This window comes from Lepidochelys olivacea (assembly GCF_965140295.1).
Source record: "Lepidochelys olivacea isolate rLepOli2 genome assembly, chromosome: 2".
NCBI classification, from domain to species: domain Eukaryota; kingdom Metazoa; phylum Chordata; order Testudines; family Cheloniidae; genus Lepidochelys; species Lepidochelys olivacea.
The window spans coordinates 10001125-10027637 of NC_140412.1; the positions used below are offsets into that span (position 1 = coordinate 10001125).

Below are 26513 nucleotides of genomic sequence, written 5' to 3' on the forward strand. Positions count from 1 at the left end.
ATAACTTTTCAATATAGAATATCATTTCTGCTTTCAGACTTACCACTGTAAATTGCCTGCAGCCCTGTTAAGGAGTCAGACGGTTCTGCAGAAAAGGACCTAGGGGTTACAGTGGACGAGAAGCTGGATATGAGTCAATAATGTGCCCTTGTTGCCAAGAAGGCCAATGGCATTTTGGGCTGTATAAGTAGGGGCATTGCCAGCAGATTGAGGGACGCGATCATTCCCCTCTATTCGACATTGGTGAGGCGTCATCTGGAGTACTGTGTCCAGTTTTGGGCTCCACACTAGAAGAAGGATGTGAAAAAATTTGGAAAGCGTCCAGTGGAGGGCAGCAAAAATGATTAGGGGACTGGAATACATGACTTATGAAGAGAGGCTGAGGGAACTGGGATTGTTTAGTCTGCGGAAAAGAAGAATGAGGGGAGATTTGTTAGCTGCTTTCAACTACCTGAAAGGGGGTTCCAAAGAGGATGGCTCTAGACTGTTCTCAGTGGTAGCAGATGACAGAAGGAGGAGTAATGGTCTCAAGTTGCAGTGGGGGAGGTTTAGGCTGGATATTAGGAAAAAAAATTTCACTAGGAGGGTGGTGAAGCACTGGAATGCGTTAGCTAGGGAGGCGGTGGAATCTACTTCCTTTGAAGTTTTTAAGATCAGGTTTGACAAAGCCCTGGCTGGGATGATTTAGTTGGGGATTGGTCCTGCTTTGAGCAGGGGATTGCACTAGATGACCTCCTGACGTCCCTTCCAACCCGATATTCTATGATTCTAAGACAGGATTGCCATGGCAGCTGGCCACACATCTAAAGTCCAGTTGAGTGCTAGCATAATCTCTGTTAGCTCAGCTGTAAAGATGGATACAAAGTTAGTTAGCCTTATAGCTTTCTTGAATCTGAGGGAGGGCACACAGGAAACTGTTCCTACTCTTCTTGTTCCTTCCTGTTTGGAGCCGTCTGTATATTTTTGGCAATAGTGTCCCCACTTATCACTAATATATTGATTTGCTATATCTTGTATATTTTTCAGTCTTCTTCTTTTTTTATTTATTTACATAATTCCATGTCTGTCTCAGGAGGGATGGTTTTTCAATGGTTTTTCCATAGCTATAGATTTTGGTCTTTTCAATCCTTTCTTTTCACTGAGATCCTTTATCCACTTCTGTACCCTACTTACATGGAGAATTGTGATGATTTTTTTTTTTTTTTTTGGCCCTATCCAGCCTATTAGCTGCATGTTGTCATCTTCACTATTACCTAGTGATTTGACCCAAAACATTAAATCCAGGAGCTTCATTCTAGGAGTGAAAGCAGCTGGTGAAATGCTTATCTGTAGTACACACAGAGGCACAGTAATAAAGGCGCCACACGCAGTACGCATTGCCTGTGTTTGGATATAGTATGGTTTTCTCAGATTTCTGTTCGGTGCTGATCTAAGGGCCTGACTCCGTATTCAATAATTGGTCTAATTAGCATTCCGGATGCACTACCACTGTTTTCTTATCTGTTCCCCAGAACATTCCAGAGATACTTTTAAGAAAGTTAATTCTAACTTTGCACTTACCTTTAATATTTTCAATATGATCCCTCCAAGTGAGCTTGTTATCAAATATCACGCCCAAGAATTTATAATTTTTCACTATATTTATCTGTTGGTCATATAGGTATAACTTTACATCTTTTTGGACTTTCCCTGTGAAGATCATTCCCTTAGTTTTGTCTAAGGAGAATTTGAAGCCCCACTTATTACCTAGTCTGCACTTCTCTTAAGTGTATCATTGATTCTTTTGGTGGTGCTTTCAAGGGTTCTGCTTTTGGTCCATATGGCACAGTCTTAAGCAAATGATGTGATCCCTGTTCCTGAACTCATCTCTTTACAGAGGTCATTTTTCAAGAGGGTTGAGCTAATTACACTTCCCTGTGGTGTTCCATTCACAGTTGAATGTATGTTGGAAAAAGCTTTTCCTATTCGGACTTGTGTAGTTCTTTTGCTTAAGAAGTCCCTTACCTGTCTGTCCATTTTTCTTATACTACCCATGAAGACCATTTTATAAAGTTGTCCCTCTTACCATAATGCATCATAGGTTTTGTCTATGTCCAGGAAGGTTACTATCGTGAATTCTTTAGTTCTCATGCTTTTTTGTGCTTCTGTGTCTATCCTTACAATATGGTTAATAGCACTCCTACCTGTTCTGAACCCATTTTGCGTTCCATCTATGAACCCATTTCTTTCTAGGTGTGTTCGTTATCTCTCCATTACCATTCTTTCTATGGTTTTACCTAAACAAGTTGGGAGGGCAGTTGGTCTGGATGCCACAGGTCTTGAGTGCAACTTACTTGGCTTTCTCAGTGGGACAATAATTGAATATTTCCAGTCCTTAGGTATTTCACTTTTTTGGCATATGTTGTTATATAATTTTGTTATGATATTATGATGTATCATCCTCAAGCTTCGTTCACTTAGGTGTTTAAGCATTTCAAAGCTTATTTGGTCCTTCCCTGGTGCGATGCTTTTGTTCCTTTTTATTGCTTTTTGGAATTCCCTCATGCTAATGTTTTAATTTAAAATACTATCCACATCCTCCTTCCCACTCTTCATCATCTCATAATTATCCTTAATGAATATTTTTCCTTTCCCTAATTTATATCCTCTAATCCTCATCATTACTGACCTTTTTGAAACATATTGGCCAGAATTTCTGCTTTTTCTTTGTTGGAGCTTATTACTCTTCAAGGTTTGGTATTTATTATATGTCTCTAACTCTTTATTCCATTAATTTTCCTAATTTGCTTGTATATATCTGCTGTCTTGGTATCTTTATTTACTGACCTGCATTCTGTCCTCCAGGTTTCTCTTTTTGCCCTTTTTATAGCCCTTTGTACAACTACCTCACTTTTTTTTTTATATTTCATTTAATTCTCACTATTTAAACCTCTTTCAGCTACAAACTTCCTGACTTTATAATCTCCACCCAGGCCCTCCGCAGCTGGGCTCCATCATCAATGAAGCCTGTTGCTCTCACAGGTGCTGCCAGTTATGTTAATTAGCCTCACAGGCCCACATTAACCCCTTCAGAGCCTGTGTAGGGTCCATACCCCGTCATAAAGTGTTAGCCAGATTTTCTAGGGAGTAGAGCAAAAGAGGAAGTTCTGTTTTTGTGTGCAATGTCTTGCCCTATTCCTTGGTCAAGTAGAAGAGTGAAGTGCTTTTAAGGCAGATGTAGTAGTTAATACAATGGGGTATCCCAAGAGGGAGCCATTGGTAATTCCTGTTCATCTTAACTTTGACATAACAGAAAAATGGATTTGGTAGTATCGCTTGCACAATTCCTGTTGCCAGTTCCTAAAAATTAGCTGGCATTAAAGGAAACTACTTTTTAACATTAAGTAGTTGTTGTATCTAATAACATACGGTTATTTTAGATTAAAATCTACTATCTGTGTGGAAAAAAATATAGAGGCAAAATATAGATATTGTTGACATTTTGACATTGGTGCTAACAACTGAGAGAGACAATAATCAAGCTGGCTCTAAAGCACCCACACACAATATATGTTTCTTGCTCTGATGGTTAGGGCTTACAGTATCCATAAATTAAGTATCTTATGGGTGGGTATATCGCCTATTGACTTCAAAGATAGAAGAATTAGGCCAACACTGAATTTTTGAAAAGCCTGCTCTTTTTTCTTAATATCCTAAAGTAGCAAGTACTGTCCTAAAGTAGTAAATTCCATGCTACTTGTGCTACATTGACTTTTGTTTTAAAAGATTCTAAAAACAATTAATTGTCTTGGTATTACTCTATAACGGTCTGTGAGGTCTGTTTCCTGCCTGTCTGAGAAACCATCTTTCCATATGTATCCTCCCAGCAGGTGGGGAGAAACTAGTACTAACGGTGTCCAGATAAATTCTGAGGGCAGAGCATTTTCTTTAGGGGGTCCTTGGTTTCGGAATTGTTCCCCTGGCCAGTTGGCCAGATCATGGCATAAGGTCCCTTCATTTGATCCACTGCCAAGGGGTTACTGATTATGGGATTGGTTGAGCATATTGGGGATGTTGCTTCTGAGTTTGTTGCTCTTTATCATAACACACGGAGGCAAAAAGTCCAGGGATTTCCTCTCTGTGCAGCCAGGTATTGGTACTGTACTTAATATTTTGTGCAGATGTGTGTATCTTTATATATGATTATAGGTATATATATTTAGTTCATCCTATGAGTACTTTTTTATGAAAGTACATATCTATAGTTAATGATAAAAAAGTGACGCCTACACAAGTCCTGAACATTTACTCACCAAAACACACATTTCAAGTCTCAAGGATACATAATCAGGTTCCTGTGTTTACTGGAAGTGACGTTATCTGTTTGGGCAGAAGGATGACCTTAGCTACTTGTGCTTTGTTCATTTTTAGCAGGGGAAACTTTTAGTAAAAATGGTATAAAATTCATTTATTTTCACTAAATTGTACATCTTCTCAGACTTTAATAACCCCGAAGTTGAAGGTTATTAAACCTTGAACCAATGAATCACCACACGAGGACACGTTTAATTTTACTCATGCACGTAGTCCCGTTGATTTCAATGGGATTACTCACATGCTTGATCAGCACTTATAAGAAGGGGACAGAATTCTCTATGTACAAATTAGTCAAACTTTGCCGTAAAAATAATAATTGTATTCAAGGCTTTTTTAGTACTTGATCGTATAGACTATGCAACAGTATCGGTTACAAAGCAAACAGATTCATGTGTACGCTTTCGGTTCATCAGTTAAATCCTTCAAGAAGAGTGGTTGTGGTATCTTCATCCTGTGGCTTAATGGAGAGAGTACAAGAAAGAGCATTAGTTCAGGATATATCTACTCTAATTATACGGTTGAACTGAAAACTCTTCTCACAAGAAATAGAAATAGAGCACAAATAGAGGTGGGTGCTGTGATGTTTGTTTGACTCACAGACAGTGTTCCTTTATAAGAAACGAGAACGCAATCAACAGATTGCTGAAAATAACAACTTTAACATTGTGTCTGAATAAAAGAGGATCTGTGGAGAGGACTTTATTCTGAAAAATATATATTTACTTATCAGTAGGAGGTTGCAAAAGGTTTTGGGACAAATTTTCAAAACTGACCATGTGTTTCTGATACGTGTGAACTGCAGAAGGGCTATCTGCAAATTGTGTGCACCAGTGATCAGTTAGGTGCCTAGCCTAGAGTATATGAACAAATAAATGAGCAAGTACAAATTAGAAGATGAAGTGTTTTAGTAGAATTTTTCATAATTTATTGAAAGCATAGGTTGCTGATATTTTTTACACTGGTAAGAGGTTCAGAAAGTACAGGTAAACAAGGAACTTAGAAAAATTAGTTCATGCAGAGGATAATAATCATGTTGTCTTGTCCTGTTTTGTTTAGAAAAGAGATGACTGAGGGGGGATATGATAAGAGATCTATAAAACCATGAATGGTGTGGAGAAAGTGAATAAGGAACTGTTGTTTACCCCATTTCATAACACAAGAATCAGAGGTCAACCCAGGTTTAAAGCAAACACAGGAAAGTACTTCTTGACACAATGCAGAGTCAACCTGTGGAACTCATTGCCACAGGATGTTGTGAAGGCCAAAAGTATAACTGCATTCAAACGAGAATTAGATAAGTTCATGGAGGGGAGGTCCATCAGTGGCTATTAACTAAAATGGTCAGGGATGCAACCCCATGCTCTGGGTGTCCCTAAACCTCTGACTGCCAGAAACTGGGACTGGATGACAGGATGAATCACTCGGTAATTGCTCTGTTCTGTTCATTCCCTCTGAAGCATCTGGCACTTGCCACTGTTGGAAAACAGAATACTGGGCTAGATGGACAATTGATGTGACCCAGTAATACCATTCTTATGTTTTTAATTAAAATTGTTAGCTTGATTTTACACAGAAAGCATCTATCAGTAAATATGGAGGGATTTTGTTGTGTGCAGTAAAATTGGAAGATAGAACAGTGCATTATTAATGTTTGGCTACATCCTTTTCTGATTAAGAATCACATCTTTTATGTTTCAGTGGTAAATTGAGTAACTGATATTGAATAATAGATGTGTTTAATATTCACCATCACTGGCACAGCTTTAGATGCACAGACACTAAGTGATCTTTAAATATTTCATTACACAGGCCAAAACACTAAGAAAACTGATTCAACAAACGTTTCGACAGTTTGCCATCCTCAATAGAGAAGAAAGTATTCTGAAATTCTTTGAGATCCTGTCTCCAGTATACAGATTTGACAAAGAATGCTTCAAATGTGCTCTGGGTGTAAGTATAGGGAGCACAGTAGTCTTCAGATCCCATTGTGGAATAATGGGTATAATTGTCATTGTTTAGATCTGCAGTTAATTGCCTGTGCATAGTACACGTTTTGATTAAAAGGATTCTCTTTTTAAGTTTTCATTAACCACAAAAGATATTGATTACATACATATCTCTCTAAATGAGTATCTCAGACGCATGAGAGTTTGGAATAAGTGTGGTAGTTAGATGTCAGTAGGTGTAAAAATTTATTGTATTTAATATACATCGGTGCTTAACTTCTGAAAGCCATTGAAAGGAATAAAGTTATATATTAATCTGTTTGATTTGTTTTGAAGAGTTTAAAAGTTTGTAAAGATTGTTCACTGAAGAGTGTAATGAATGATGCTGAGAGCCTTTGTCCACAATTTTGTTCTTTTTCCCTTTAAATGTCACCGTCTCCACCTCCTTCTACATAAAAAGTCAAGCTGGATTATTTCAGTGGAGCTGGCAATTGGCCCAGAAGAAGGAATCAGTTACCTTACAGACAAGGGCTCTAATGTAAGTCTGCTTCTGTTTTCCTGTCTCAATGATTGTCTTAAAGGCTATGGAGTGAGGCACAGCTTGTTGTGAATGGGACTTCAGACAAAGATGAATGAAAAGTCTAATCTTTGAGCCAAACTAAGAAAAGGCAGAAAATTCAAAGTAAAAGCTGTTACTCGAGCATTAACTCATGCTGTGCGGTGGGGAGAAAGCACAATGGTGTGAAATAGAGCCACGACTGACCTTAACTCTGGATTTGCTGGCTTTTGGTACCCATTGAGGCACACATTTAAGGAATCTAAAATATTGGTGGTGACATCTGAAAAACAAAAATAATAATTTAGGTATTTCACATCTGTAACGCTTTTTTTAAGCAGAATATTTACTTGGCTAAATAAATCCTTCAGCACTTTTATCTGTCATTTAAAAGCTGTTGTAGTGCAACAATTTCTGTAGTATCTCGATACCAGAAAGTGTAGCATATCTGTTTTTGTTTTGATATTTAGTTCATTTATTTTGTAGTGCATCATTTTACTTTTGTCTGAAGTAAATTCATTTGACTAAGTTATAGCACCCAGACACCCATCCCCTCCTGCCTCGAGAAAACACACAGGAATAACCACCACACATCTGGCAGCTTTTACTGTTGTGCTTTGTGTTACGCTGTGTATTAACTTTCACTATATTTAATTCAGAGATTACAGAAATGTTTGGAAATCAGTGGTGTGTTCAGTTGAGAACATTCCACTTAGAGCACTCCAAAGAATGTTTTCCTTTGAGTATGCTATGAATGTGGACACAGTCTGATTGACCTACTGATTGTGGTGTGTTTTGCACTGACTCGCGAAAAGATAACTATCCTTATTTAACAGTGACCCCTTCAGGCAAATAAGGAGTGGTATTGACTGGCTTCAGTCCACCCCTCCTCACTTACAAACATGATTACCATGATGAGGGTGTAAAATCCATAGAAATTGGAGGAGGGAGTGTTGAGGGTTATGACACAATGAGACCGGAATTGATATCTGGTAGATATGAATTCAAGCTTGCTCAATGTAATGTAGCGGTTCAATGCTATACATCTGTGAGATACTGGGAATGTAGAGGAGAGTCAAGGTATTATGCAATTCTTACGCATATCTCATTTTTTATATATGCTTTTCTGCAGCCTACCCACCTGGCCGATTTCAATCAAGTGCAGACTATTCAGTATTCAAACAGTGAAGACAAGGATAGAAAAGGGATGTTACAGCTCAAAATAGCAGGAGCACCTGAGGTAAGATATTGACTGCTGTGGTAACCTTAAAGTTATTGATAAAATTTATGTATAATTTGTTTCTCTATCCTATAAGAAAATTACATTGAAATGGTTTCCAACAGTTACACAGGTGTGTGTGTGTGTGTATATATATATACTAATACCAATAATGGAGCTTGAGGAAATTATTCTGTGTGTAGTAATGCTTTTTAAGTCTCTCTTTTGCAATCTAATTATAATAAAACAGAATAAATTTGTTTACTGAAAATATTTAAGTGGCTGCCTGTTTGAGGTCTTTTTTTCCCTTAAATTATCACCAAGCTGAGTCTCTGACATTTTTATTTACCTGTTAATATTATAGATTGGAAAATTTAAATTAGAGCAAAGAGCATTTTACACCATGTCAACATTAACCAAAGCTCAGAGAAGAGTAGTTCATGTCCTATAGGGAGGAAAAATAGTCCTAACAATTGGTTGTTCAGAGTACCAAATACATTACAAGAATTTGTAATAATACTGGATTGAACGTTATAGGTTTGTTACTTTGAATTTTAAATGTATGTATATTTTTAACTTAGAAAAATAAAGGGCCTGGGGTTTGTTCCGCTGGCTTTTCCCTTCTGGAATTCTTGGATTTCAGTACTTGGCTTGGTTTTATATTAGTTCTATAGGCACATTATGATGCACTTATTCAGCACAAATATTAGAGATTAGCAAGAGCTGTCTGAAATCAGTACTAGATTTTATGAAAAGTTGAGAATAAAGTGGATAGGATTATTATGAATAATAATTTCACAGCAGCCAAAAATTTGCTACCACAAATAAATAGGACAGGTTTCCTGCACCAAAGCTCTTACAATCTAAATGACATGGCCCTGTGCAGTTGTATTGAAGGAGGGGAGACAGTGGACACAGTAACAAAATTCTGTGGTTACACAAGAAAGATGTGTGCACAGCATGGGGGAAATATTATTAGGGATTTTTTGTATTAAAAATATGTAAAGTAAGTAAATATGTGAAATAAGACAAAAGGTTTTGGTGGACCTTTTTTTGCCTCAAGAAAGGATTTGAAATAGGGGGAAAGAGGTAGCTTGGTGAACTTGGTCATGGAGGGCATTCCATGCATGGGGGCAACATGGAAAAAGTCACGGAGACCACTGTGGAAAAAACCTACAAACAGAGCATAGAGGCTGGCAGAATTGATGGAGACTAGGGGGGTGAACAGGCAAGCAGTGTGATAAGGGGACTAGGTCAGATAAATAATCTGGAGTACAGTAAGGCAAAGCAATGGAAGAGAGAGAAGCTTGAATTTGGTGTAATGGAGAAGAGGGGGCTAATGGAAGAATTTAAAGATGGGTGTATGTGATGTGGTCAGAATCATAGAATATCGGGTTGGAAGGGACCTCATGAGGTCATCTAGTCCAACCCCCTGCTCAAAGCAGGACCAATCTCCAACTAAATCATCCCAGCCAGGGCTTTGTCAAGCCTGACCTTAAAAACTTCTAAGGAAGCAGATTCCACCACCTCCCTAGGTAACGCATTCCAGCATTTCACCTCCCTCCTAGTGAAAAAGTTTTTCCTAATATCCAACCTAAACCTCCCCCACTGCAACTTGAGACAATTACTCCTTGCTCTGTCATCAGCTACCACTGAGAACAGTCTAGATCCATCCTCTTTGGAACCCCCTTTCAGGTAGTTGGAAGCAGCTATCAAATCCCCCCTCATTCTTCTCTTCCGCAGACTAAACAATCCCAGTTCCCTCATCCTCTCCTCATAAGTTATGTGTTCCAGTCCCCTAATCATTTTTGTTGCCCTCCGCTGGACGTTTTCCAATTTTTCCACATCCTTGTTGTAGTGTGGGGCCCAAAACTGGACACAGTACTCCAGATGAGGCCTCACCAATGTCGAATAGAGGGGAATGATCACGTCCCTCGATCTGCTGGCAATGCCCCTACTTATACATCCCAAAATGCCATTGGCCTTCTGCACTTGTTGAACCTCATCAGATTTCTTTTGGCCCAATCCTCCAATTTGTCTAGGTCCCTCTGTATCCTATCCCTGTCCTCCAGTGTATCTACCTCTCCTCCCAGTTTAGTGTCATCTGCAAACTTGCTGCGGGTGCAATCCACACTATCCTCCAGATCATTTATGAAGATATTGAACAAAACCGGCCCGAGGACCGACCCTTGGGGCACTCAGCTTGATACCGGCTGCCAACTAGACATGGAGCCATTGATCACTACCTGTTGAACCAACGATCTAGCCAGCTTTCTATCCACCTTATCGTCCATTCATCCAGCCCATACTTCTTTAAGTTGCTGGCAAGAATACTGTGGGAGACCATGTCAAAAGCTTTGCTAAAGTCAAGGAACAACACGTCCACCACTTTTCCCTCATCCACAAAGCCAGTTACTCGTCGTAGAAGGCAATTAAATTAGTCAGGCATGACTTGCCCTTGGTGAATCCATGCTGACTGTTCCTGATCACTTTCCTCTCCTCTAAGTGCTTCAGAATTGATTCCTTGAGGACCTGCTCCATGATTTTTCCAGGGACTGAGGTGAGGCTGACTGGCCTGTAGTTCCCAGGATCCTCCTCCTTCCCTTTTTTAAAGAATAATGAATGAGGAAGACGATCTTTATCTGTGAGAGCTGGAGGTTACTGTGGTCTAGTGGGGTCTATTCCTGCCTATGCCATTGACCATTTGTATGACCTGGGAAAGTCACTTGACCTTTCTGTACTTCTGTTTCTCCTCCTCCCTTTGTCTTGTCTATTTAGATGGTAAGTTCTTTGAGACAGGGGACTGCCTTACAATGTGTTTTTACAGTTAATTGCAGAGTGGGACCCCCGGTGTCTGTTGGAGTCTCTAAGCCTTACATAACACAAATAAATTATAACAGCTGCATTCATTACTTTCCAGGCATTCTGCAAAACTCTTCTTTTTTTTCTTGGGTCTTTGGGGGAGAGGGTGAGTTAATAGAAAGAGTGGTCAGGTTATTATGATTATTGTTGCCAGTTATTTTAACATCGTGTTTGCAGTTCACCATATTCTCTGTGATTCTATTTTCAGTTTTGTTTATTTTAATTTTTGTAAAAGAGTGTAGATTAAAAAGATGTAAGCCTTAAAGAAGCACAAATAAATAAACTAAGTGTCCTGCTGCTCTAGCATTAATAAGAATTGGAGTGTGCATCACATTTTTCATTCATAGATCTCCAAATGGTGATTAAGTAGTATTGTCACCATTTTATAGATGGGGAAACTAAAGCACCAAGGGGTGGCTTCCCCAAGGTCATTTTGTGAGCTAGTGACAGAGCTGGGAATAGAAATCACATCTCCTGTCCTTGTGTCCTATCCACTGGACAATGCAGCCTCTGAGGATTTGAAAAAGAGAGAGGACAAGCTGTCTGTGTCCACATGGAGGAGAAAGAATAAAATGTTGGAATGAACAGTTAATGCCAAAACAGTCTTTAAGCTTGGACTTTTTAAAGTTGTAGGAGACTTACTATTAGGGCAGGGAATGTGTTGCTGTAGGAGCGTAAAAAAGGAAACCATGGTGGAGATATCATCACCTTTAAGAGTTCTGAGGAATAAACAGCTTCCACAGCAGAAGAAAATTATGTGAAGATTAAAAGAAAAGGAGTACTTGTGGCACCTTAGAGACTAACAAATTTATTTGAGCATAAGCTTTCTTGAGCTACAGCTCACATCATCGGAATGCATCCGATGAAGTGAGCTGTAGCTCATGAAAGCTTGTGCTCAGATAAATTTGTAAGCCTCTAAGGTGCCACAAGTACTCCTTTTCTTTTTGCGAATACAGACTAACACGGCTGCTACTCTGAAATATGTCAAGATTGTGACTTCAGTGTTGATTTTTTTGGTGTGGACAATTGGCCACTAGAGGCTAGCCTGAGAAACCACTAAAATAAGACCAGGTTAGTTTTCCATTTAGGAACAAAGTTTTAATTTGCTGCCCCTTCAGACCTTATTCTTTAGGGGTATTAATTGGGACTGATATTCCTCTGCAAAAATATTTTAATGTATGTTGTATTACCGTGTCCTGCTGTGGATGCGGATGGCACTTAGTATATTGTTGATGCTACCAGAGTGCAAATAATCACTGCTAATAATCTTTTAATTTAATTTTGTATTTAATTTTACTCTTGCCCACATCATTGTTTAATGTTTTCAAGTATGTACAAATCTCTGATACAGTGGCACAGCTGTTCTGCTCAATGCTTGCGACCAAAATAATGCCTCTCTTGTTGGTGCCTTGTTTTTTTTTTTGTTGTTTTTTTTTCTTAGCCTCTGACAGTGACAGCACCATCCTTAACCATTGCAGAGAATATGGCTGACCTGATAGACGGATACTGCAGACTGGTGAATGGAGCCACGCAGTCTTTTATTATCAGGCCTCAGAAAGGTAAGTTGTTGTTTCATTCAGGAAAGAATTTACTTTGTGATAGTCCAATTCGTGATATACTACTTGAAAATTAAACTGTAGATGCAAGGTAACAACAAAATCTTACTCGCGGGGGGCGGCTGCTCTCTTTTTATCAGGAAATATGGGAGATGGTTATTGTTAAAAAAACTGTTAGTAGATATCTTCATGTGAAAGGTCACTTAATGATGGATAATTTAGATAGGTTTCCACCAGTAATTTCTTTACACTGTTATAAAGGTAGCTGCAAATGATAGAAAATAAATTGTAATTTATAAATTGTAAATTATAAATTGTAATTACAGGCACATCTAATGAGGAACTATTTCTTGAAAATCAATCTGGGCCAGTTAGAATGGGTTTCTGACTCATGATACGATGAAACTAAAAATTCTCTTCCTCCCAAATATTCTTAAACTGCTCCATTTTCATTTATTAGCCTTGGTGTATTGTGGTCCTTTCTCACAAAATATAGTTAAAGCAGAGCAAGTGTTCTATAGTATTTTGATACCAAATTGAATCAGTTGTTTTAATACAAAATGGGAGTGGGGAGGGACTGTAAGCAGTCACAGCTACATTCAAGGGAAGCGTATGGCTTTTAGTCATTTTAGTCATTTCTCCTTGACAGAAACTTGATTTTTTTTAAGAAAGTGTGAATTTATTATCAAATATCCTGGGAAAGTCTCTTAAGGATTAAATAAAGGAGACTTTTGCTCAATTTATTTACTTTCATCTGAGTAAATATACCAGGCAGATTTACAAATGTGAGGTATACCATATACTGATACACTGAGATGCTAAAAACACTTGCACTTGTTGACATCCTTATTAGTGAATCTGCCCGCTTGAACCCTTCCTCCTGTCCAAACAGCTTTGTTATCTTGTCTGTCAGATCAGCTTGGATTCTGTCAGGATGAAAATTACATTTTAAGAAACCACACACTTTCCTGTGTTTTGTTACTAAGATGTGGTTCTAGAACCTGCAGACTGAGTCCCCTTTCAACTGGGGTCTCTTCAATGTTTTTTCTTTGAGGTTTGTTTGGTTTTTTTTTTTAATCTCATGGCAATATTCAGCCTCATCAAATACTAATTAAAACTTTCTACAGGGAAAGCTCTTCCCCAACCCGGATCCAGAATTCCAAGAGCCTTCTCCTGAAATGAGCTTTGATTATATAAGCTATGCCAGAAAAAAATCTTTATAGCAGCTCTGGCTCCAAACTCAATAGGTCTTTTCTCTTGTTTGAACATTTTTTTCCTTTTGGCTCATTATGGCAAGGGTCCTTACAAATTATCACTCTGGATCACTGAAGAAAGCCATGTCTTTGGGATATTAACACTATACATAAATTATTGAGATGCTGTAAATTTGTATTTGTTGAGAGAGCACTATTAGTAGTTTTGTTTAAAGCCTGAAAATTTAGAGTTCTACTTTTTATTTGTCCTGTTATTTCATAAATATTTTGCTAAATCAAGTGAAATTAGGCTAACCTAATAATTGATGGAAGAAGAGTATTAATCAAATGACTTTTATAAAGACTTGAAGACTGGAACTAAGTTGTTAGCATCTTCATGATCTGGTACACTAAATGGTTACAGCAGTCCAGTGCCTTTCCTAAAATCTAAATCTTGTGACTGAATTTTTGAGCTACTGTATCAGTTTGGCAATTTTGCATTGATTAACAAACTGCTCAAAGACTCTTTCTGAAATGCTATGGAGAAATACATGAATAGATGAAGCATGTAGCTGGTTATGCCTATATACCAAAACCAATCTTTATAGTCAAACATTATTTCCTCTTTGTCTCCTTTCTGAAGAGATCATAATCAAATCAAAATCAATCTTAAATACTTAAAATCAAAATTAAATAAGATGGAAAGTTGTCTAAATAATTGTGTTCATTATTCAGTCATTTGAAATGTTTCATTTTCAAGTACTAATTGAATTTTTTCATCCTACTGTCAGAATAGCAAAATATCTTCTCACTAGATATTGTATCACACTAATTGTTTGGAAAACATAATTGCAACTATATATATGAAGTGATGGGTCTAAATTAGCTGTTACCACTCAAGAAAGAGATCTTGGAGTCATTGTGGATAGTTCTCTGAAAACATCCACTCCGTGTGCAGTGGCAGTCAAAGAAGCTAACAGAATGTTAGGAGTCGTTAGGAAAGGGATAGATAATGAGACAGAAAATATCATATTGCCTCTATATAAATCCATGGTACACCCACATCTTGAATACTGCTTGCAGATGTGGTTGCCCCATCTCAAAAAAATATATATTGGAATTGGAAAAGGTACAGAAAAAGGGCAGAAAAAATTATTAGGGGTATGGAACAGCTTCTATATGAGGAGAGATTAATAAGACTGGGACTTTTCAGTTTGGAAAAGGGAAACTAAGGGGGGGATATGATAGAGGTCTATGAAATCATGACTGGTGTGGAGGAAATAAATAAGGAAGTGTTATTAACTCCTTATAACACAAGAACTAGGAGTCACCAAATGAAATTGATAGGCAGCAGGTTTAAAACAAACAAAAGGAAATATTTCTTCACATAACGGATAGTCAACTTGTTGAACTCTTCTTGCCAGAGGATGTTGTGAAGTCCAAGACTATCACAGGGTTCAAAAAAAGAACTAAACAAGTTCATGGAGGATAGGTCATAGAATCATAGAATATCAGGGTTGGAAGGGATCTTAGGAGGTCATCCAGTCCAAACCCCTGCTCAGAGCAGGACCAACTAAATCATCCCAGCCGGGGCTTTGTCAAGCCTGACCTTAAAAACCTCGAAGGAAGGAGATTCCACCACCTTCCTAGGTAACCCATTCCAGTGCTTCACCACCCTTCTAGTGAAAAAGTTTTTCCTAATATCCAACCTAAACTTCCCCCACTGCAACTTGAGACCATTACTCCTTGTTCTGTCATCCGTTACCACTGAGAACAGTCTAGATCCATCCTCTTTGGAACCCCCTTTCAGGGAGTTGAAAGCAGTTATCAAATCCCCCCTCATTCTTGTCAATGTCTATTAGTCAGGATGGGCAGGGATACAAAACCATGCTCTGAAGTGTCCCTAGCCTAGAGTCTGTTGGCCAGAAGCTGGGAATGGGTGATGGGATAGGTCACTTGACAATTACATGTTCTGTTCATTCCCTCTGACGCACCTGGCATTGGTCGCTGTTGGAAGACAAGATATTGGGCTAAACAGACCATTGGTCTGACCCAGTATGGCTGTTCTTATGGAATGCTTTTGACAAGCATTTTATTAGAGCATTTGTTTGCTTTGAAAATTATTTCATTTCTGATGTAAATGAAGTTTAAATTGTGGTAAATCCAAATATATCTGAAAGACCTTTTAATATGTCTTTGCTGTGCACACCTGGCTTTTAAACTGAATATTGGAAGAGGATGGTAGAATACAGTTGTTTCTCAGCTCTTGAAATGAAAAATGAATGCCTCTGCAATGGACCGGTCTTAGTGATATGTTTCAGATCTCAGAGCTGTACAAGTACTTATGATCTTACAATTGTGACAGGAATGCTTTTGTCTCATATTGTAAAGGCCAGCCTTCCTGGGCTTACCTGGAGTGATCAATTCATGTTTAAAGAAATGCAATTTTAACAGCATTGCAATGCAGTTCAATCTTTTCTATACTGTAAACAGTGATGTTGCCTCTGATACTTGATAGTGTAGACATTCGGGGGCATATCATTCAAGATCCTCCTCTTTTTCCCCTTTTTGTCTCTCCTCTTGTTGGTGATCCTCCAGCAGCAAAGGTCTGTGCATACAGGGAGTGCTAATTTGTGCACAAATTAGGAGGTTGCTTTAGAGAGGTACAGTGTGCTCCTTCTTTTTCCCCAAGGTTGAGCATGCAGTCTCCATTGCGCTTCCATCCCCAACCAGCCCGGAGATAAGAGCACAAGTTCTGTTCAGTGTTACTCTGGTACTAAAGAGAGTTCTTAAAACTATTATATTTTATTACCATTACTCTTTAGAGTTTGGAAATGGAAACCTTGTTTAAAAAAACAAAACAAAAAGGGGGGGTGAATTGAGGTCGAAAGAGGAGTCCAACTCTGACTGATCTTATGAGGCCTCTCAAAGCAAGGTACCCATCCTATACACTTTAGCAAATGTAGGAGAGGCAGTGGGCAGAAGGTTATGGTTTGGGTGCAATGTGAGGGTAGAGGAGAGTGGAGTGAAAAAGATGGGCATAGGCAGGTTTTTATCCACAATGAAAATTTTAAGTGTTTACAAGTTTAAAGATATATAAAATGTTGAGTTGAACATGACTAAGAATCTCTATCTTTCCCTGTCTCTCACCATCATTCCCTTGCACCTTCATACAAGCCACCTTCAAAACCCAGCACTTTTATTGTGCTCTGCCAAAGTCCTGTCGCGCCTCCAGACACTGCCTTTCCCAGATCCCCCTCCCCAGCCCCAATTCCAAGACTGGCAGCCCAGCTTCCATGCCGTCCAGTTCTCAAGCCCCAATCTCTGGCCCTCTCAGACCACTGACCCCACACCATGCCCACTCCCAAACTCCTGCCCCTTTGTGTTCCCTCCCATATTCTACTCTATCTAATCTATCCCTGGAGTCAGTTGCAGAAGATATATTTCTGTTTATAAACATTAAAAATAATGTAAAATTTCCTGTTTATACACCAATACAGAGCTGTTTTCATGTGTAGCCAAAGCCATAGCTACAGGTACTATAATTGTGTGTAGGCCAAGGAGACATAAAATATTTCAGCCTGACATTTTAGAGCACATATATCTGTGTGCAGTGTTTCTCCATCCCATCCTAAGGTACCTGGAGGCAAAACTGGAGCTTTCTTTCATCTGGTCAAAGCTTACATTTGCTCAGCCAGGGAAAAACAAACAGTCCTGAACTTACAGAGTCTCTTATATACAGTAGATAGCCCGTTCCCACATCCTCCTTGTTTCCTGAACCTGTGGCACTTTCCTCTTCTTTTTCCCCCTCAGGAAAAGTATTCCTCAGTATTCCAATGGCTCCTTTTTATAGTTCTGTTTTAACAACCATTAATAATCTCCTTCCCTGCCTACTTTAGGGTGCAGTATCACAGATTGTTTTTGTTCTTTGTAACTTCCCTACTAACCTCCCACAAAGGTACTGCGATAAAAGACACTTCTCATCACAGTCAGCCAAAAAAAAAAAAAAATTGAGTTTATCTAGGCCCAAGCATTTTAGTGATATTATTAGCTAAAAAAAAAAAAAAGCAGAATTCTTTTCAGGAAGTACATTTTCTTTTTGGAGAGGTTGGGAGGAGAGTTTGAAAATTGGACTTATAATGAGAATCTAATTTATCTTTCGCTATTGAGCAGGTGGTGTCCCTTTATTATAGAGTCCAAATAATAAATCATATTACAAAATGCTGTATTAGCTAGTGTAATGCTTCATACAGTGTCTCTTATGTACTGATTAGGATGGTTCAGATTAGTTTTGAATAGCTTCTTCATCTATAGTTATGTATTAGGTGTATCTTATAAAATGTTCATTAATAGAGGAAGGAATTACAGTACTGTCATTTTCTGCAGTGATCTGACTAAGTTAAATTCTGTTCTGAATAATGAAAAAAAGGCTAAAGATCTGAGGAAAAACTGAAAAGCATATGGATGAGATTCAATGAGAAGTTCTGTATAGCCTGTTAACAAGATTATAATATTGTGTGATATGCTGCTGTAATAAGAATATAGAATGATCTTTCGATTCTATAGGTGATTTCCCTGAGAGGCTATTGTGATGAGACAGGACTTTATGTGTATAAATATTGTACAGGGAATTTAATCAATAACATGTAAATAAAATATTAAACTTGTTCTTTTCTCTTTATGCAGAAGGTGAAAGAGCTTTACCATCAATACCAAAGTAAGTTTTGCCTGTAATTTGTCATTAAGAAACATCAGTTTTGAGTTCTAAAAAGTTTTGTTGAGATTCATGTAAATGACACCCTAGGTTTTTAAAATATATATTTCATTTTTATTGTTGCTTTAGGCAAATACAAGAATAATGTGTAATCATATGAGACCACGTAATTTAGATAAGTGACAGGTGATGTAAAGGATACAAATGGTATTCAAGAAAAGATCTGAGGAAAAAGTGTTAACCACCATGAATGAGATTTGACTAGGAGAAAGGGCAATCCTTTGTTTAAAGCACTGGAATAGGATTCAGGAAATCAGGTATTCTAAACATGTGCATAAATTTAAGCACATGAGTAGTTAAGTCTTTGAGTACCTTGCTGAATTGGGGGCTAAATCTCTCTCTGTCTCAATGCTGGATCTGTGAAATGGAAGTAATGTTTCCATTCTCCAACCATTGGTCATCCTATCTATTTAGATTGTAAGCTCTGTGGGACTGGGACTGTCTCTTCCTGTTTGTACAGTACTTATCACAATGGGGCTTACTCTCAGCTGGGTCCTTGAGGCACTATTGTAAGACAAATAATAAATAATATCAGTAATATTAAAATGCACCTTAATTTTGTAGCCTGTTAAATTACCAAAAAAAAAAAATGCCTAAGCGGGTTGCTAAATACTGTTCCAGCCATGACTATGGAGCTGTAGAGAATGCCAATGTGTGTCAGACAAATAGATGCTAATATCTCCGACCAATGCTAGGCAGCCATCCTGTGTCCAAGACATGGTGGGGCACTCTGCCACCAGAACCTAGAAATTCTTAATGAAATGGTGTCAAGACTCACTTTCCTTCCACTTCCACCCAATGCCAGACAAGTGTTTTAACATCTCCTGTTTCCAGTACCGCTTGACCTTGGAATGCTTATTTTGTCCTTGGGGCTGCATTTCATAACACACCAATTGTAGCATGGGGGAAACTCTGCTATAGCAACTTCAAGACCCACTTGACCTGTACTGACAAACCCGCTCCATTCACTAGGTCATTCTCTCCCAGGTTAGCAATCAGGATCAGAGGTATTTTTAGCCACACACTCATCAGGCTCAAGCCTGGCAATAGGTTAAACCACTAATTATGTGCCAAAATGAGAGGGGAAGGTCCACCCCAAAGCCTGTGTGCAGTCTCATCCTGAATTTGGTTGCCCATCTTTGCAGGGGAGCTACAATTTACACAAGACAAGGAAAAACATGAAGAAAAAAGTGGGCAAAGCCCCATTACCACCTGCCAACCTTATGCTTGTTGACCCTTATACTTAAGCCACTCTAACATATGAATTGTTTGGTCACCTGTCTGCCTGTCTGAAGCATGAAAAGCTTAGGCACCAAAATCCACTTTTAGGACAGCTCAAGTTTAGAGTGAATTGAGTTATGTACAACCAGAGAGTCACTTTTTTTCAGCATTAAACTGAAACGTGAAGGAACTATCCATCATCATGCAGGAGCAGGGACTCTGGTCCTGCCCCAGACACAGTTAGATAGGATTTTAGGCACTGATCCAAAGCCCTTTGAATGCAGCAGAAAGACTCATAGGCTTTGTATCAAGCCCTAATGTCTTCACTGGGAAACCTTCCACAACCCCTATGTTGTGATGTTGGACACCGTGCTGGGCTGCTCATTCTGGAAAAATCCAGTTGTCAGCATCCCATTCCAATGAACCTATTGAAAGTTGTCTCCGGCCAAGGCACAGCACAGACCATTGTAGGCAGAACCAGGTACCAGCTCTTGAATCTGGAAATTTCGAAAAAAAGGATACCTAAAAATGATGTTTTTAGCAAACTATAACTGTTCACCTAGGGAGCCCGTTAGAATAAAAATAGCTATTTTTGTCCTTGCCTGTGTTCTAACACTACCTTTGATAATTAAAAATCCTGTCAACATTTCACTCATCTTGGAGAGTGAAACTACTCTAAGGCTACATCGGTACTACACGTCACTAATGGCGGCAAGTAGGAGGCATGTAGCTACATGTGTAAGTGAAAGGCTCTGGCAGGAGAGGGGAAAGGCTCTTGCAGTTTCCTGCTGCTGGAGCCTTTCACTGTGGTGAGTAAAGGCTCTGGTGTGGGGAAACAGTGGGGAAAGGTTCTGTCAGCTCCCTGAGGTGGGGAAAGCCTCCAGCAGCAGGGAAACAGCTTCCTTTTAGCAGTGCAAATGGAAGATGCACGGCTTGGGCGAGCAGAGAGCCATGTAGGGTACGTACCCACAGGGTTCAGGCATGTCTTTACGCTACTTGTGTAAGCGGTGCCTCACCATCTACGTTGCTGTTTATATCTGTGCTAGGTGGGATGTGGTACCCATACACTACCCATTGCTGAAAGGAGTGTGAAGTGTAGACAAACCTTAAGTCAGTTTCACTTTCTGATTCTCAGGTATAAACAGAGTGTTGCAGAATATGGGTTACAAACATCACAAGCAAATACTTAAATCCCAACAAAAAATAATTTTCATAGGGATTCTGTTCATAGATTCATAGATCTTAAGGTCAGAAGGGACCATTATAATCATCTAGTCTAACCTCCTGCACAACGCAGGCCACAGAATCTCACCCACCCACTCCTGCGAAAAACCTCTCACCTATGTCTGCGCTATTGAAGTCCTCAAATCGTGGTTTAAAGACTTCAAGGAGCAGAGAATCCTCCAGCAAGTGACCCGTGCCCCATGCTACATTTCTATTCTTATTGGATTCCATACAACGTTTTTTCTTTAACAATACTTAAAATCACAACCTAAATTACATCAGTTTCCACAGATGTATAAAGTGTGTGGTTGCATATCTGATCCCTGGCACTAGGAGAAAATCAGTGATTCTCCAAAAGCAAGCCTGACATTTTAAAGCAGACTGTAGGTTAGAAATACTATTATTTACAGGTTTTTTTTATTGGATTAATTTCTGTTGGTGAGAGAGACAAGCTTTAGAGTCTCTCTCACAACCAAAGTTGTGCCCCGGCACCTCTGGGCTTGCCACATCAGTTATGAAAGTAAAAAAAATTGCTTGAGCCCTGGTGCCTTTTTCATTACAAATTAAGCACTGCAATGCTGCATACATTATTTACAGTTTAAGGCACCAGTTTATAAAAGCATCCCTGTTCATGACAGCACATAAGCACATGCTTCAGTGCTCTCCTGAACCAGAGTATCTATGAAGTAATACCTTCAGAAAAAATTGCTCTTGTCTGTACGTTTCAGTTGTAATTTATTAAGCTGACCATATGGGCAAAACAAAGTGATCGCTTTCCTATAAGAGAAAAAGGTGTCTTCCTGCATGGAAATGAAGCACAGCAATTAATCGGTATGATCTATTCATGGTAAAGACCCATTGGTTTTACTGGATCTCCACATGAGTAGGGGGGCCACCTCTGAGGAGCAGCTTGCCTAATATTAGGCATGCCGCAACAAAGGGGGCAACAAGATTGCAGGAAAGGAAGGGCAACAGTAAAATCAATCGGACTATGTGGTTGTTCAGAGGGGCTAATGCATGAGATGCTAGAATAAAAATATTTTTACATAAAATGGATACAGGGGATAAGTAGGAAATAATTAATTTTTAAATGCATTAGATTTGTATTGAAAGTTTTTTCAGCTGCTAAGCTTTCTGTGATGAAATAACAGTTTTCTAGAAGAGCTTCTATTAGTAACAGTGAGTTAAAATGTAATTTTTCACATTCCATACTGTTGAATTACAGGTACTATATAAAAAGAAAAGGAGTACTTGTGGCACCTTAGAGACTAACCAATTTATTTGAGCATGAGCTTTCGTGAGCTACAGCTTGAGCTCACGAAAGCTCATGCTCAAATAAATTGGTTAGTCTCTAAGGTGCCACAAGTACTCCTTTTCTTTTTGCAAAGACAGACTAACACGGCTGTTACTCTGAAACAGGTACTATATATGCTCTTCTTGTGACAGTAGCAGACTGTTCTTGGGTCAAATATTCATAAGTTTTAGGCAACACATCTTGCATCTGGAAAGGCTTTCCTTTGGCAGATCAGATTTCTGTTTCATAAATGAAGAGTGCATGGTTCTTTTCTTCTATTGTAAAAAGAAAATATAATAATTTACTGAAACGGCTAACCAGAGTGTTTCTTTTACTGTTGATGTTTAGTAGACTGATAAATGTAATATTAGTCACAGTTATTTACCTGACAGAAAATCATTGAAAACTGTTTATTCAATTGTACATAAATAAATCACATTTTAGACAAAAAGCCAATTCACTCTGCCAGAAGGATACACAAAAAATTGCAGAATAAACCAAGGTAACCCATCACTCTGCTTTAAATTATATTTTGGCCTCCAGTAGTTACCTAGGTTTCAGAATAACAGCCGTGTTAGTCTGTATTCGCAAAAAGAAAAGGAGTACTTTTAGTCTCTAAGGTGCCACAAGTACTCCTTTTCTTTTTGCGAATACAGACTAACATGGCTGCTACTCTGAAACCTGTTTTCATTTTAAGTTTCCAATATGTAATTTAAAAAGTGGACATACTATTGAATTGGGTAAATAAACTGATGCTGCTTAGAAATGTATTTTTAAAATTTGTTTGGTCAAATTTGTTAAAAACAAGCTTTTCTTGAACTATGCTTATGTCATAATGAATTTCTGTGCTTTTTAAAATGGACTTCTTAAAGCATTCCCTTCACTCTTACTCCCCCAGGTGGACTTAAGATGGTACATTCCTCTTTTAATTTTCTCCCCCTCAAAATTTGTCTCTGTGGGAATGGATTGGCTCTACTAATTACAGTAGGTGCCCTGTTAGAATGAATTCACAGTGTATTCAACCGTGAAGAATGTACAGCATTCACCGATTTAAACCTTTATTTTACAGGCTGGCCAACAATGAGAAGCAAGGAGTAAGGTCGCATACAGTCTCTGTATCAGGTAAGGCCCATTAAAAGTATACATTTGTTCATAAAGCTAGCAAATATTTGGATGGTGTTTTACACTCGTGTAAATATAGCTCACTTCTTATTGCATTGCTACTAATTTTCCTAAGACCTTAGCTTTGCTTCCTTCCTTGTGGAGTTTCTAAAGAAAAACAACTTTTTGTAGCTTTCCTACATACTGTTGTTTATAAGACCTACCAGTTGTAACTATATCCTTATTTTTAAGTATACAATATAAAGTCAGAAAACTTCAAAGCAAAGCTAATTTTAAGTACTAAAATTTGCAGTGGCTTAGAAATATGCTAGATTGTAATGGCTTTTAATTAACTGTGTTTATTTACAAATTACTACTCATAATTGAAATTTGTAATAGCTGTAATGAAAGGAAAATAGGCAATATAAAAACTCCACAGTCATTTTTTTTTGTTTTCTGAGAGAAGTGGAGATCATTACTAGCTTGCTTTTTGTTGCTGCTGTTTTGTGCAAACCACTATTTATATTTTAGATATTGAAAAGTCACTGAGGTTAGTCTGAGCTTTGGGGGATGAGAGGATGTGAGGAAAAACATAAATACATATTCGCTATTTTATAGTAGTATGGAAATAATAGATTTGTTATTTTAATAGTTAATTAATTAATTCAGCATGTAGCAGTTTCACGGTTTCGATAGAGCTGCTGTATTTATGTAAAGCTTTTCAAGATGACATTGGCTCTCTTTGAAGGGATGGCCATTTCCTCAGAGGAAAATGTAAAAGTAGTTGAGAGTCCCTCTGCAGGATACATCATCTTCTTGATGCACAGGGATTTGGATGTGTATTGCCTAGTAATGGTTATATACCCATGTATAGAGAAGCTTTACAACACAAGAGAATATGATTATTATGCCGCACTACTGTAGAGCTATATTGGTTGGCCACAGGCCTTAGGTACCAATTTTGGGACCAAGTGGGGTTTACAATGGACATTGAGCTGCAGTCTTAATTATAGAGAGGCTACAACTTTGCCATAATATTTTTCAACTTGTCACAAATTGGTGGCATGCACAGAAGAAGCTATGGAGTTCGTAGCTCTAGTTGATGGTCCATCATGCTATGTAGAAAGGGCACAATGGTATTTGGTTAGTGTGTCTCTGATTAAAGCTTTTTTGAGACTTTAGCCTTTTTAAAGAACATTATATTAACTCTGCTTCTGCCTGATATTACTCCTTCTAGGTGAAATAAACCCCTCTCTGCATAAAACCCAATTAGACAGACTTTTGTGCAGGGAAATAAGCATGGAAAAGGAGATGGAATTCATACACATACCAAAATGGCGGGCTGCCACACAGCATCACCAGGGCTACTGTTCCAGCCCATTCCCTTGAATAATAACAGCATCTGATCCTTCAGTGCCGACTAAGCAGGGTTTGGTGGCACTAGATCCATATAAGCCTGTATCCTGCAGCTCCTTCCCCAACCAACTAAACAACCCTCTAAACTAAAGTGAGACACCCCACGTGACTCCTCCACCTAAACTCCCTCAACACAGCCCCATTGCAAGTAAAAGTGTGGTAGGTCCTTGGGATATCTGAGTATTTCACTCTCAATTCTTAATATATTTTTATAAAAACATGAAAAACCCTATATATATATATATATATATATATAAAAATAAAATTAACAAGTGCACATATCTTATGATGAAGCCTTCGAGTCTGTCATGGAGGTCATGGAAATCACGGATTCTGTGACTTTCCATGATCTCTGTCACTTCTGCAGCGGCCAATGCTGGCTCAGGGGCTGCCTGAGCCGGGCAGCCCCTGGGCCAGCAGCAGCAGTTTGGGTGTATGGGAGGGGGCTCAGGGATAGGGGCTGGGGAGTGCCGGGGGTGGGGGCGGCGGCACTTACCTTGGAGTGGAGGGCTCCTTGGCTCCCACTGGCATGGCCCTGCAACTCATAGGTGGAAGAGGGGCCAGGGGGTACTGTGCACTGCCTGCGCCCACAGGCCTCACCTGTGCAGCTCCCATTGGCTGCCGTTCCCGGCCAATGGGAGCTGTGCAGCTGCCGCTTGTGGCAGAACTGGGAGTAGTGCACAGAGCCCCCTGGCCCCTCTGCCGCCTAAGAGCTTCAGGAACACGTGGAGTCAGGTAGGGAGCCCCTTCCAGCCCTATCAAACCCCACCCCCGAGCACCAGCAAGTGTCCTGGGCCACGTGCTGCTGCCCCTGCCCTCAGCAGAAGTGTGGTCCCAGACCACCTTCCCCACCACCCACAGCACCCCTGGACCATCGTCCCCAGAGCACTCGCACCCCCCCCCCAAGTTTTAGTTAGGGGTATATACTAAAAGTCATGGACAAGTCACAGGTTGTGAACCCGTGACCTGTCTGACTTTTATTAAAAATACCCGTGACTAAATGTAGTCTTACTTATGATCTGTATGACAGGGTGACGTCAGGGTCCTGCCATACCCCATCCCAGATAGAAGCAGAAGAGAAGTTCTCCAAGCGGCCTAGATTGTCTTCCCCTGCAGCCAATCAGGGCCAGGGGGGCCGTATAAGAGGGAGCAGCAGAGACAAGAGTCAATCAGTTGCTGCCTGGAGCTGGAAGAGTAAGAACTGTTCCTGGCTGGCTGGAAGAGCAGCAGGACCACGGACAGCTCAGTGTGGGTAGGGACCAGGGGAACTAGGAAGGATCTCCTGCCTCCGGATGCAGAGACTGAGCAAGGACAGCCCAGGGAAGGCTCCAGGAAGACAGTGTCTCCAGGGAGGAAGCCCTGGGGGTGAAGGGCATCGGAGTTTTCCCAAAAGTGGTGGGAGTGGGGGCCTGGCCCCTGCCTTCCTACTTCCCCCGGAGACCCCTCCCCTTCACACCAGGGGCCCACCCTTGCCCCTCCTCTTCTGCCGGAGGCCCTGCCCCTGACCAAGCCGGAGGAGGGCCAGGGATTCCCACCCACCTGTGGAGAGGGGAGCTGAAAGCATCCCCCTACCCATGTCCCTGGGTGCCCCACGCAGGGCAGGTGGAGGGACCCAGGCTCCCCACAGCTGTGGGTGTGGCTCTTACCATGGCCAGGCTGTGGCTCTGAGGACCCTCATCCCCTCCTGGACAGAGCTGGGTCAGGGAGAGCCATGTGGGCAGCTGTGGTAAGCTGATGCAGCGTCGTGGACCCTCCACCTCCACCTGCCCTGGGCCGGGCGGGACTCGGGTTGGGG

At 39.8% G+C, this 26513-nt stretch overlaps 1 protein-coding gene across 9 annotated transcripts in view; it reads left to right on the forward strand.

Moving 5' to 3' along the window:
* PTK2 (protein tyrosine kinase 2) overlaps positions 1-26513 on the forward strand; it is a 384113-nt gene that overhangs the window by 239536 nt on the left and 118064 nt on the right. For all 9 annotated transcript variants that reach the window (XM_084620432.1, XM_084620429.1, XM_084620430.1 and 6 more), the window contains 6 exons: positions 6166-6306; positions 6763-6840; positions 7991-8098; positions 12381-12498; positions 18375-18405; positions 23271-23323. In XM_084620432.1, coding sequence (XP_084476558.1) covers positions 6166-6306; positions 6763-6840; positions 7991-8098; positions 12381-12498; positions 18375-18405; positions 23271-23323 — 529 coding nt within the window. The remainder of the gene's footprint in view (positions 1-6165; positions 6307-6762; positions 6841-7990; positions 8099-12380; positions 12499-18374; positions 18406-23270; positions 23324-26513) is intronic.